The 13,873-nt window shown below is 44.0% G+C and overlaps 1 protein-coding gene across 1 annotated transcript in view; it reads right to left on the minus strand.

The window, feature by feature from the left end:
* LOC126215126 (corticotropin-releasing factor-binding protein) overlaps positions 1 to 13,873 on the minus strand; it is a 1,136,034-nt gene that overhangs the window by 110,875 nt on the left and 1,011,286 nt on the right. The window contains exon 5 of the mRNA XM_049941787.1: positions 4,392 to 4,602. Within this exon, the coding sequence (XP_049797744.1) occupies positions 4,392 to 4,602 (211 nt within the window). The remainder of the gene's footprint in view (positions 1 to 4,391; positions 4,603 to 13,873) is intronic.

Consider the following 13,873-nt stretch of genomic DNA (forward strand, 5'->3'; position numbering starts at 1 on the left):
TTCGTCTGACTTACTATTGCTATGTCATCTGCAAAGGCTAGGCAGTCCACTTGAGCCCTGTTGTCCTTTTTGTCCCCCACATGGGTCTTTGGTATTCCCATTTCCTCGTTTATTGCTCTCCACTGCCTGATCACTTCGTCCAGTGCTATATTGAACAACAATGGTGACAATCCATCTCCCTGTTTAACACCAGTCTTGATCTCAAGTTCTTCTGACAGTGCTCCTCTGAATCTCACCCTAGCTTTTGCGTCCGTGAGAATTTCTTTTATGAGTTCTTGCGTAGTTCCGTCAAGCCCTCTGTTCTTCAGGATCCTAACAAGACCGAGCGAGGTGGCGCAGTGGTAGCACACTGGACTCGCATTCGGGAGGACGACGGTTCAATCCCGCGTCCAGCCATCCTGATTTAGGTTTTCCTTGATTTCCCTACATCACTCCAGGCAAATGCTGGGTTGGTTCCTTTGAAAGGGCACGGCCGACTTCCTTCCCCATCCTTTCCTAATCCGATGAGATCGATGACCTCGCTGTTTGGTCTCTTCCCCCAAGCAACCCAACCCCAACCCCCTCCTAACAAGAGTCAGTCTGTCGATGGAGTCACATGCCTTTGTGAAGTCCTCTACGGTTATTACTGTCTTTTTGTTTTTTAAGGCCCTACGTTCTATCACTTGCTTCTAAATCCGAGACTACTGTTGAGTTCAGTACTTTTTCCAACATTTTGAAAGAAAGATGTCAGTAAGGATATCGGAGGATGGTTATTGAAGTCTCTCTAGTCGCCTTTCGTGTGAGGAAGTTAAATAAAATGGCTCTGAGCACTATGGGACTTAAGATCTGAGGTCATCAGTCCCCTAGAACTTAGAACTACCCAAACCTAACTAACCTAAAGACTTCACACACACACACATCCATGCCCAAGGCAGGATTCGAACCTGCGGCCGTAGCGGTCGCGTGGTTGCAGACTGAAGCGCCTAGAACCGCTCGGCCACAACGGCCGGCGAAGAAGTTTAACTACTGAATATATTAATCTGTCTGAATAAATCCTCTGTGCCAGTGATGCGTTAGGTATGTCACCTCTGGAAACGCATCATTCCCTTGTGGTGACAGTGTTTCGGCTCGTTAGTGGATACAGTGTGTGTGGCCATAGCCCGACGGCAGAACTTTTCCGACATGTGGCAGTTGGGAAAGTTTGGCTCTATTTGCAGTGCCCAATTCTACTGTTGTAAGACGTGTATACTTCTATTGTCTAACCACAATTTATGAAAGATGTTTATATTTTATTAATAGGATTAACTAGGGATAATTAATATTTGTCATGTTGGAAATAATTGTGGTAGCAGGGAATGTCTGCATCAAAGTACTGTTGGCAGGAGAGACCGCAAATTGATATAATTTTAAAAATGGCGGGAGAGACCGCGTATGGATACATTTTAAGAAAAGAGCGGGAAAGACCGCGCATTGATACATTTTGTAATGGTAGCAGCGATTGTCTGCACCAGAAAGCATTGTTGGCAGGAGAGACCGCACTTTAGCGTTCGTAGGAAGTCAGTACTAAGCGAGAAGCGAAGCGAGTTGGTAGCAGGTCTGAAGCGAGAGGTTGAGAGGAGCGGTGTGCCTGCCAGGCACCAGCTATGCTTTACAAGAGATTATAAACGGATGTACAGAGACATCAACTAACTATTATCATAAGAGGAACTAATATGATTCAATTGTTTTCTTTGCGAAACTGAAGACTACTGAAGGTATGTTTGCGCAATGCTAGTTGTAAGATTATTGTAAGAAGTAAGTCCCATTTGAACGTTTGTAAAATCATTTCATTGCTAACAGTAAATATTAGAAGCGTTTTCAGAATATAATTAAATTTTTCCAGCAATGTTTCATTACTGATTATAATCCATCCCAAAAACCATCAACATAAAACTTTGCAAAATTTTATTGTTGTCAAGAAAAAGTGTAACTATGAATTACGTAACTAGAGTCAAACTAATTAAAGAATAACGTCAGCTTTGCTATTAAACAATAACGTCAGCTTTGGTAATAAATACAGCCACTTATGACAGCCCACCAGCAGATAATGTTGTTGTTGTTGTTGTTGTTGTGGTCTTCAGTCCTGAGACTGGTTTGATGCAGCTCTCTTTGCTAATCTATCCTGTGCAAGCTCCTTCATCTCCCAGTACCTACTGCAACCTACATCCTTCTGAATCTGCTTAGTGTATTCATCTCTTCGTCTCCCACTACGATTTTTACCCTCCACGCTGCCCTCCAATGCTAAATTTGTGATCCCTTGATGCCTCAGGACATGTCCTACCAACCGATCCCTTCTTCTAGTCAAGTTGCGCCACTAACTTCTCTTCCCCCCAATCCTATTCAATACCTCCTCATTAGTTACGTGATCTACCCACCTCATATTTAACATTCTTCTGTAGCACCACATTTCGAAAGCTTCTATTCTCTTGTTGTCCAAACTATTTATTGTCCATGTTTCACTTCCATACATCGCTACACTCCATACAAATACTTTCAGAAACGACTTCCTGACACTTAAATCTATACTCGATGTTAACAAATTTCTCTTCTTCAGAAACGCTTTCCTTGCCACTGCCAGTCTACATTTTATATCCTCTCTACTTCGACCATCATCAGTTATTTTGCTCCCCAAATAGCAAAATTCCTTTACTACTTTAAGTGTCTCATTAATTAATCTAATTCCCTCAGTATCACCCGACTTAATTCGAATACATTCCATTATCCTCGTTTTGCTTTTGTTGATGTTCATCTTATATCCTCCTTTCAAGACACTGTCCATTGCATTCAACTGCTCTTCCAAGTCCTTTGCTGTCTCTGACAGAATTACAATGTCAAAGTTTTTATTTCTTCTCCCTGGATTTTAATACCTACTCCAAATTTTTCTTTTGTTTCCTTTACTGGTTGCTCAGTATAAAGATTAAATTACAACGGGGAGAGGCTACAACCCTGTCTCACTCCCTTCCCAACCACTGCTTCCCTTTCATGCTAATAGAGCACAGTAAAACAGAGTAAGTATATTCATGTCGCAGTTCGATGTGCAGGCAGATGGCGATCCAGTAACAGTAAAAAAAGGTAAGGAACAGGTTTGGGTTATTGCAGATAACGACTGAGGGCCACGACGACGACACATTCTATGTTTCGTCGAAATAATCAGAAAATCACTTTTAATAAGCAGCAATTAAATTTGTATGCGAAGATTGAGAAAGAGAATAAATTTCAAAGGGAAGATTTCGTTTGTTGTTATTAACCAAGAGATAGAAATCCTAAGGGAAGGTTAAATAGGTTATTGTAAAAGGGAAGGTTATCATTAACAAAAGAGGTATAGAGGAGACGGGAAGGTTTCACCAGACTGAAGCGCCTAGAACCGCTCGGCCACATGGTCCCGCGAATAAGTTTAACAACTGAAATTTTAATCTGTCTGAAGAAATTCTCTGTGCCAGCGATGCATTACGTATGTCACCTCTGGAAACGCAACAAACGTTTGTGGTGACAGTGTTTCGGGTCATTAGTGGATACAGTGTGTGTGGCCATAGCCCGACGGCAGAACTTTTCTGACATGTGGCAGTTGGGAAAATTTGGCTCTGAAACTTCCTGGCAGATAAAAACTGTGTGCCGCACCGAGACTCGAACTCGGGACCTTTGCCTTTCGCGGGCAAGTGCTCTACCAACTGAGCTACGAAGCACGACTCACGCCCCGTCCTCACAGCTCTACTTCTGCCGGTACCTCGTTTCCTCCCTTCCAAACTTTACAGAAGCTCTCCTGTGAACCCTGCAGAACTAGCACTCCTGAAATAAAGCATACTGCGGAGACATGGCTTAGCCACAGCCAGGGGGATGTTTCCAGAATGAGATTTTCACTCTGCAGCGGAGTGTGCGCCGATATGAAACTTCCTGGCAGATTAAAACTGTTTGCCGGACCGAGACTCAAACTCGGGATCTTTGCCTTTCGCGGGCAAGTGCTTGTGTAGCTCAGTTATCTGCCGGAACGATAGCTCAGCGTGTTCGGCCAGAGGGTCAGCAGCCCTCTGTAATAAAAAAACTGAGCTAATCGATCACAGACGAACTTAATCGGATGTCTTACGACGTCTGCCCCGAGCACATACAACGAACAAAAACGAACAAAATGAAAATAAAAAAAAAATAAAAAAAATTGGCAGAGCACTTGCCCGCGAAAGGCAAAGGTCCCGAGTTCGAGTCTCGGTCCGGCACACAGTTTTAATCTGCCAGGACGTTTCATATCAGCGCACACTCCGCTGCAGAGTGAAAACCTCATCCTGGAAATTTGGCTCTATTTGCAGTGCCCGATTCTACCGTGACCTCAGTGTGAGGTCGTCTTCGTGCAGCCTGTCCTAGAAGACACTGGTGGTACTCACGTGTGGGGTTCTTGATGAAGCGGACGGTGAAGCTGAAGCCCTTGTCCCGCTGCGGTACGCGGTACTGGATGAGGGCGGCGTTCTGCGAGGAGCGGAACACCTCCTTCACCTTGCGCGTGCCGCAGAACTCGCGGTAGCGCAGCTCCAGCGGCTTGGGGTGGTCCTCCAGCGACGGGAAGAACTGCCGGTTCAGCTCCCAGCCGTCCACGAACTGCGGCACGCCCACATCGCGTTACGTCACACCACACCAAACACACTGTCTCACAGGCAGGGGATACACGAGAATGTGGAACGTGCCACTACAACAACACAAATACGCTGGTGTGTGAAACGTAACGACGAGACACATCAAGTAACATTGAAAGTCTACCGCTTGTTTGGTAAGCTGATTAATATTCATCTAAGAAGTTGTTGTGGTCTTCAGTCCTGAGACTGGTTTGATGGAGCTCTCCATGCCACTCTATCCTGTCCAAGCTTCTTCATCTCCCAGTACCTACTGCGACCTACATCCTTCTGAATCTGCTTAGTGTATTCATTTCTTGGTGTCCCTCTACGATTTTTACCCTCCACGCTGCCCTCCAATACTAAATTGGTGGTCCCTTGGTGTCTCAGAATATGCCCTACCAACCGATCCCTTCTTCTAGTCAAGTTGTGCCACAAACTCCTCTTCTCCCCAATGCTATTCAATACCTCCTCATTAGTTACGTGATCTACCCACCTAATCTTCGGCATTCTTCTGTAGCACCACATTTCGAAAGCTTCTATTCTCTTCTTGTCTAAACTATTTATCGTCAACGTTTCACTTCCATACATGGCTATACTCCATACAAATACTTTCAGAAACGACTTCCTTACACTTAAATCTATACTCGATATTAACAAATTTCTCTTCTTCAGAAACGCTTTCCTTGCCATTGCCAGTCTACATTTTATATCCTCTCTACTTCGACCATCATCAGTTATTTTGCTCCCCAAATAGCAGAATTCCTTTACTACTTTAAGTGTCTCATTTCCTAATTAATTCCCGCAGCATCACCCGATTTAATTCGACTACATTCCATTATCCTCGTTTTGATTTTCTTGATGTTCATCTTATACCCTCCTTTCAATACACTGTCCATTGTATTCAACTGCTCTTCCAAGTCCTTCGCTCTCTCTGAGAGAATTACAACGTCATCGGCGAACCTCAAAGTTTTTATTTCTTCTCCATGGATTTTAATACCTACTCCGAACTTTTCATCCGTTTTTTTTTTTTACTGATTGCTCAATATACAGATTGAATAGCAACGGGGGGAGGCTACAACCCTGTCTCACTCCCTTCCCAACCACTGATTCCCTTTCATGTCCCTCGACTCTTATAACTGCCATCTGGTTTCTGTACAAATTGTAAATAGCCTTTCGCTCCCTGTGTGTAAGAAGTATCTCTCTTTAATATAAGCGGACGCAGTCCTCCATGGTGCCAATTTCTACCGCTATGTATCTAATTCTTTCAATTAGGCCCGGTAAATTGAGATATGGGTAATCAAACCCGCTAGAAAAGATAGTATTCTAATTTAAAAAATGAAGCAATGGATAACGCAACATCGGTGAATGGCCATGGAACAATACGTGCACATTAGGGACGGTAAGACTTTCTTTTTCTGATACTATGAATTCAGTGGAGTATATAGAGGGTCTATACAAGGGCGATGTACTTGAGGACAATATTATGGAAATGGAAGAGGATGTAGATGAAGATGAAATGGGAGATACGATACTGCGTGAAGAGTTTGACAGAGCACTGAAAGACCTGAGTCGAAACAAGGCCCCCGGAGTAGACAACATTCCATTAGAACTACTGACGGCCTTGGGAGAGCCAGTCCTGACAAAACTCTACCATCTGGTGAGCAAGATGTATGAGACTGGGGAAATACCCTCAGACTTTAGGAAGAATATAATAATTCCAATCCCAAAGGAAGCATGTGTTGACAGATGTGAAAATTACCGAACTATCAGTTTAATGTTACAGCTGCAAAATACTAACGCGAATTCTTTACAGACGAATGGAAAAACTGGTAGAAACCGACCTCGGGGAAGATCAGTTTCGATTCCGTAGAAATGTTGGAACACGTGAGGCAATACTGACCTTACGACTTATCTTAGAAGAAAGATTAAGGAATGGCAAACCTACTTTTCTAGCATTTGCAGACTTAGAGAAAGCTTTTGACAATGTTAACTGGAATACTCTCTTTCAAATTCTAAATGTGGCAGGGGTAAAATACCGAGAGCGAAAGGCTATTTACAATTTGTACAGAAACCAGATGGCAGTTATAAGAGTCGAGGGGCATGAAAGGGAAGCAGTGGTTGGGAAGGGAGTGAGACAGGGTTGTAGCCTCTCCCCGATGTTATTCAATCTGTATATTGAGCAAGCAGTAAAGGAAACGAAAGAAAAATTCGGAGTAGGTATTAAAATCCATGGAGAAGAAGTAAAAACTTTGAGGTTCGCCGATGACATTGTAATTCTGTTAGAGACAGCAAAGGACTTGGAAGAGCAGTTGAACGGAATGGACAGTGTCTTGAAAGGAGGATATAAGATGAACATCAACAAAAGCAAAACGAGGATAATGGAATGTAGTCGAATTAAGTCTGGTGATGCTGAGGGAATTAGATTAGGAAATGAGACACTTGAAGTAGTAAAGGAGTTTTGCTATTTGGGGAGGAAAATAACTGATGACGGTCGAAGTAGAGAAGATATAAAATGTAGACTGGCAATGGCAAGAAAAGCATTTCTGAAGAAGAAGAGAAATTTGTTAACATCGAGTATAGATTTAAGTGTCAGGAAGTCGTTTCTGAAAGTATTTGCATGGAGTGTAGCCATGTATGGAAGTGAAACGTGGACGATAAATAGTTTGGACAAGAAGAGAATAGAAGCTTTCGAAATGTGGTGCTACAGAAGAATGCTGAAGATTAGATGGGTAGATCACATAACTAATGAGGAGGTATTGAATAGAATTGGGGAGAAGAGGAGTTTGTGGCACAACTTGACTAGAAGAAGGGATCGGTTGGTAGGACATGTTCTGAGGTATCAAGGGATCACCAGTTTGGTATTGGAGGGGAGTGTGGAGGGCAAAAATCGTAGAGGGAGACCAAGAGATGAATACACTAAGCAGATTCAGAAGGATGTAGGTTGCAGTAGGTACCGGGAGATGAAGAAGCTTGCACAGGATAGAGTAGCATGGAGAGCCGCATGAAACCAGTCTCTGGACTGAAGACCACAACAACAACACGAATTCAGTTAGTCGCATGAAGTGCATAGTGCATACAACGGATATGCGTGGGTTGAAAATTCATAGAATATAGTCATTATCTCAGTGGTATGGATGAAGGATACTAAATAACGCTAAGAGAGGATTTCAATTATCATTCTGTTTTCTTTCGACAGTATTTAAGAAAACTATTACTCTCTGTGACAAAACATTTAAGGAAACTATTACTCCTTGTGACCAAACATACATGAAATCTAATTATATTTAAGAAAACTACCACTGTCAGTGACAAAACCTACATGAAGCACTCACTATCTCTTGCATCTCGTCATACCGGAAACATAGACAACACTTCGTCGCCAGTTACATCTACTAATGATTAAAATGGGTAAAAACGTAGTTACTGAAAGGTGGCCTCTTAACACCATTTAGTTATTGTCACACCTATTTAACGCGCGGAGTAGGGAAGGATATTACCTTTCACTCTCTCAAACATTACTTGGGTTACTACACATGCAGTACCATGCGGATAAGTTCATGTTGAAACCGCGGATTGTGCAACCGCAATGCAACGTGAGCAAACCAGCCCTGGCTTCATGACTCCACATTATTCATGCTATGATTAACGAAAGGCAAATTCCAGTGACTACCGTTATGAATGCTGGCAACACGTGGCCAACTTCGACAACAAAGAAACGAGTAAAATAAACCGTTGAATCATGAAAAATTTATATTGCTTGTATCCAGAACGAACTATGCAACAAATGAATCTATCCGCTATTGACCTAAGAACAAGAACCGTTGGTTCATGCCCTCAATCACTTCGCGCCTAAGGCCGCTAGTTGAAACACATTAATCTGAAAAATTTCTACAAATAAAATGTCGCTGAACGTTTCCCGGTATTAATTCACACCCGAAAATGCTTTATAATCAATGTTACCCAAGAAAACCTACATTATAAATAACTTTTCTCATCATCCATGACGAGCGCCGCACCCCTGCATCCGTCTCGTTCAATCGGCGGCCCCAGACAGTCCTAACATGTCGCGTTCCAGGACCAACCGCCAACCGTTCAAAAAAACTGGTGGTGGGAGTAGGACCTCAGTGAGGATCAACCTCGCATACTCTGCCCTGCTCATACCCACTATCTTTGGAATCACTAACCCACTGCCGAATCTGCTCACGTTGTTATGTTGGTGCTAAACTACCCTACTGCTACCATCTTTGACTAACCCAGATTATTATATATTCCATGCATAATTACGTTTATCCATCGACATACATCATGGGATCAAAGGATGAGAGAGGAGGTGTGACACCAACAGAAGAAAAAATATACACGGAAGCATTCTTGAATCCAGAGGTTAAATAGCTAGACGAAACATTGAAAGGACGCTCTCGGCGTAAAATGAATTATTAAACGTGTCGAAATTAATCAGTCAGTTAAATGAAGCGTGAACCTGTGACGTTTCAACATGAAAGTCTGGCCAGCAATACTTGAGGACGAAAGTAACTTTCACGGTGTGTGTTACTGCCAAGTAACCCAAATCGAGGAAGCATGCACAATACATAGAACGAACCATACAGTGTGGGTGTGAACTGAAGAATGGGATACAATGCGTCGTCTTTGACCAATGCCGTCATAGTTTACTCAGAGATATTACTGTCTGTTTTCGAGCCATAGATAATAAATCGGTTGTCTTTTGTGGCGAGGCGTCATCATGGTTGATTGAGATAAACGAAGTGGCCGCGCGGTTTGAGGCGCCATGTCACTGACTGCGTGGCCCCTCCCGCCGAAGGTTCGAGTCCGTGTGTGTGTGTGTGTGTGTGTGTGTGTGTGTGTGTGTGTGTGTGTGTGTGTGTGTGTTCTTAGTACAGGTTACTGTAAGTTAGCTTACGTAGTGTGTAAGTCTAGGGACCGATGACCTCTGCAGTTTGGTCCCTTAAGAACACACACACATTTGAACATATGAGATAAACGAATGAGTTTATAAAAGACAGGGCTAGAAACTGTGTTCGATTTTTGTAGCTTGTTTTAATTTAAATGATTTGTTTGTTCCAATTCATTCGGTACTCATTTTCATTCTTACTGAGTATTAGATATTTTGGAAGAATTGTTTTTCATCCTGGACAATTTTTACTTTTTGATTTTCATTGTAGGTATGGATTTATCTATTCCCACGAACACGGAAGACTTAAAGCGGGGTTCGTCAACTGTAGTACGGAATACAAATTTTACAGGTGTCGCTTTTTTAGCCTTAGCTAGTACTACTACGATATTTCTCAGTCTATACCAGTACTATCGAAGGCGAAAATACCGACATAGGAAAAATTTGTATCCCGTACTTCAGTTGACCTATATAGGATACAAATCTTACGTATGTAATAGACGGAAAGTCATTGAGTAAAACAGAAGTAATATCCGGCGTTCCCCAAGGTATTGTTATAACCCCTGTATTGTTCCTAATCTACACTCCTGGAAATGGAAAAAAGAACACATTGATACCGGTGTGTCAGACCCACCATACTTGCTCCGGACACTGCGAGAGGGCTGTACAAGCAATGATCACACGCACGGCACAGCGGACACACCAGGAACCGCGGTGTTGGCCGTCGAATGGCGCTAGCTGCGCAGCATTTGTGCACCGCCGCCGTCAGTGTCAGCCAGTTTGCCGTGGCATACGGAGCTCCATCGCACTCTTTAACACTGGTAGCATGCCGCGACAACGTGGACGTGAACCGTATGTGCAGTTGACGGACTTTGAGCGAGGGCGTATAGTGGGCATGCGGGAGGCCGGGTGGACGTACCGCCGAATTGCTCAACACGTGGGGCGTGAGGTCTCCACAGTACATCGATGTTGTCGCCAGTGGTCGCCGGAAGGTGCACGTGCCCGTCAACCTGGGACCGGACCGCAGCGACGCACGGATGCACGCCAAGACCGTAGGATCCAACGCAGTGCCGTAGGGGACCGCACCGCCACTTCCCAGCAAATTAGGGACACTGTTGCTCCTGGGGTATCGGCGAGGACCATTCGCAACTGTCTCCATGAAGCTGGGCTACGGTCCCGCACGCTGTTAGGCCGTCTTCCGCTCACGCCCCAACATCGTGCAGCCCGCCTCCAGTGGTGTCGCTACAGGCGTGAATGGAGGGACGAATGGAGACGTGTCGTCTTCAGCGATGAGAGTCGCTTCTGCCTTGGTGCCAATGATGGTCGTATGCGTGTTTGGCGCCGTGCAGGAGAGCGCCACAATCAGGACTGCATACGACCGAGGCACACAGGGCCAACACCCGGCATCATGGTGTGGGGAGCGATCTCCTACACTGGCCGTACACCACTGGTGATCGTCGAGGGGACACTGAATAGTGCACGGTACATCCAAACCGTCATCGAACCCATCGTTCTACCATTCCTAGACTGGCAAGGGAACTTGCTGTTCCAACAGGACAATGCACGTCCGCATGTATCCCGTGCCACCCAACGTGCTCTAGAAGGTGTAAGTCAACTACCCTGGCCAGCAAGATCTCCGGATCTGTCCCCCATTGAGCATGTTTGGGACTGGATGAAGCGTCGTCTCACGTGGTCTGCACGTCCAGCACGAACGCTGGTCCAACTGAGGCGCCAGGTGGAAATGGCATGGCAAGCCATTCCACAGGACTACATCCAGCATCTCTACGATCATCTCCATGGGAGAATAGCAGCCTGCATTGCTGTGAAAGGTGGATATACACTGTACTAGTGCCGACATTGTGCATGCTCTGTTGCCTGTGTCTATGTGCCTGTGGTTCTGTCAGTGTGATCATGTGATGTATCTGACCCCAGGAATGTGTCAATAAAGTTTCCCCTTCCTGGGACAATGAATTCACGGTGTTCTTATTTCAATTTCCAGGAGTGTATATTAACGACATAGGAGACAATCTGAGTAGCCGTCTTAGATTGTTTGCAGATGATGCTGTCATTTACCGTCTTGTGAAGTCATCACATGATCAAAACGACTTGCAAAATCATTTAGATAAGATAAATGTATGCTTCGAAAAGTGGCACTTTACACTGAATAAAGAAAAGCGTGAAGTTATTCACATGAGTACTAAAAGAAATCAGCTAAATTTAGATTACGCGATAAGTCACACAAAACTGAACGCTGTAAATTCAACTAAATACTTAGGGATTACAATTAAAAATAACCTAAATTGCAACGATCACATAGATAATACTGTGGGTATAGCAAACCAAAGACTGCGATTCATTGGCAGAACACTTAGAAGGTGCAACAGGTCTACCAAAGAGACTGCTTACAGCACGCTTGTCCGCCCTATTCTGGAGTATTACTGTGCGGCGTGGGAACCGCATCAGGGGGGACTGACGGATGACATCGAAAAAGTACGAAGAAGGGCAGCTCGTATTTTACTATCGCGAAACAGGTGAGATAGTGTCACAGACCTGATACGTGAATTGGAGTGGCGATCATTAAAACAAAGGCGTTTTTCGTTGCGACTGGGTCTTCTCATGAAATTTGAATCACCAGTTTTCTCCTCCCACTGCGAAAACATTCTGTTGACACCCACCTACATAGGGAGAAATGATCATCATGATAAAATAACAGAAATCAGGTCTCGTACAAAAAAATTTTAGTGCTCGTTTTCCCGCGTGCTGTTCGAGAGTGGAACGGTAGAGAGACAGCTAGAAGGTGGTTCATTGAACCCTCTGCCAGGCACGTTATTGTGAATAGCAGAGTAATCACGTAGATGTAGATGTAAATCGGTCTTTTCGACTTCGCTAGTAGGCCTACTAGTATCAAGTGAAGAATGTTTTTCAACATTCGTCTTTGCTGTTAAATTTGTGCAATACATCATCTCTGCTAACATCTAAAGTCATTGGTCAAAGCCGACAGGTTGTATCCCATTCTTCAGTAATCCCCAGTGTAGCACAGAAGGGAAGTGGAAGAAATATGCAGTGACACGAAGAGAAATTACACTTTTATTCAGAGACAATAATTACACTTAAGTTACCGAGATTTATGACGGTTTCCTGGAAATTAGAAAACACTGGAAATGGTTCTTAATAGGGTGTGTGATCAGCGCGGACGTCAATGCACGCTTTGCGGAGTATCCGCACGCTCGCCACAAGGCTGGTAACCAATTCTTGTTGTTGTTGTTGTTGTTGTTGTTGTGGTCTTCAGTCCTGAGACTGGTTAAATGCCGCTCTCCATCCTACTCCATCCTGTGCAAGCTTCTTCATCTCCCAGTACCTACTGCAACCTACATCCTTCTGAATCTGCTTAGTGTATTCATCTCTTGGTCTCCCTCTACGATTTTTACCCTCCACGCTGCCCTCCAATACTAAATTGGTGATCCTTTGATGCCTCAGAATATGCCTTATCAACCGGTCCCTTCTTCTTGTCCAGTTGTGCCACAAACTCCTCCCCAATTCTATTCAATACCTCCTCGTTAGTTACGTGATCTACCCATCTAATCTTCAGCATTCTTCTGTAGCACCACATTTCGAAAGCTTCTATTCTCTTCTTGTCCAAACTATTTATCGTCCACGTTTCACTTCCATACACGACTACACTCCATACAAATACTTTCAGAAACGACTTCCTGACACTTAAATCTATACTCGATGTTAACAAATTTCTCTTCTTCAGAAACGCTTTCCTTGCCACAGCCAGTGTACATTTTATATCCCCTCCACTTCGACCATCATCAGTTATTTTGCTCCCCAAATAGCAAAACGTTTCCCCAGACGATAATGCTCTCTTCTCTGGTCCGGGCCGTTCCGACGATTGTTGCAAGGTGTTTACTTTCAGACATTTCATGCCGTACACGCCATTTTGCCAGTGATCATCCTCTGTTGGACATCAGATAAACTGCTCCGTTTCCGCATTACGACAATGACTACACTGTTTCGCGCATCCCCCGACATGCTTTATATACCTGGCGGTGCTAGTGCTGCCACTTGCAGTCTGTGGGTGGTTATACGATGCTGTACTATTAGAAAAGGTTTCCTGAAATTTGAGTTTATATTCGATGACATTACATCCGTCTGAGCAGAAATTAACTGGCTACTTCCACTTTGCATGTTATATCCTCTTTACTGCTACCATCGACAATTTTTTTGCTGCTCAAATAACAAACCTCACGCCGACTGTTAGCTTCACATTTCCTAATCTTATTTCCCCATCGTTGTCTGACTTAAATCGACCATACTCCATTGCGCTTATTTTTTTACTTTTGTT

This window comes from Schistocerca nitens, chromosome 12 (assembly GCF_023898315.1).
Source record: "Schistocerca nitens isolate TAMUIC-IGC-003100 chromosome 12, iqSchNite1.1, whole genome shotgun sequence".
Lineage (NCBI taxonomy): Eukaryota > Metazoa > Arthropoda > Insecta > Orthoptera > Acrididae > Schistocerca > Schistocerca nitens.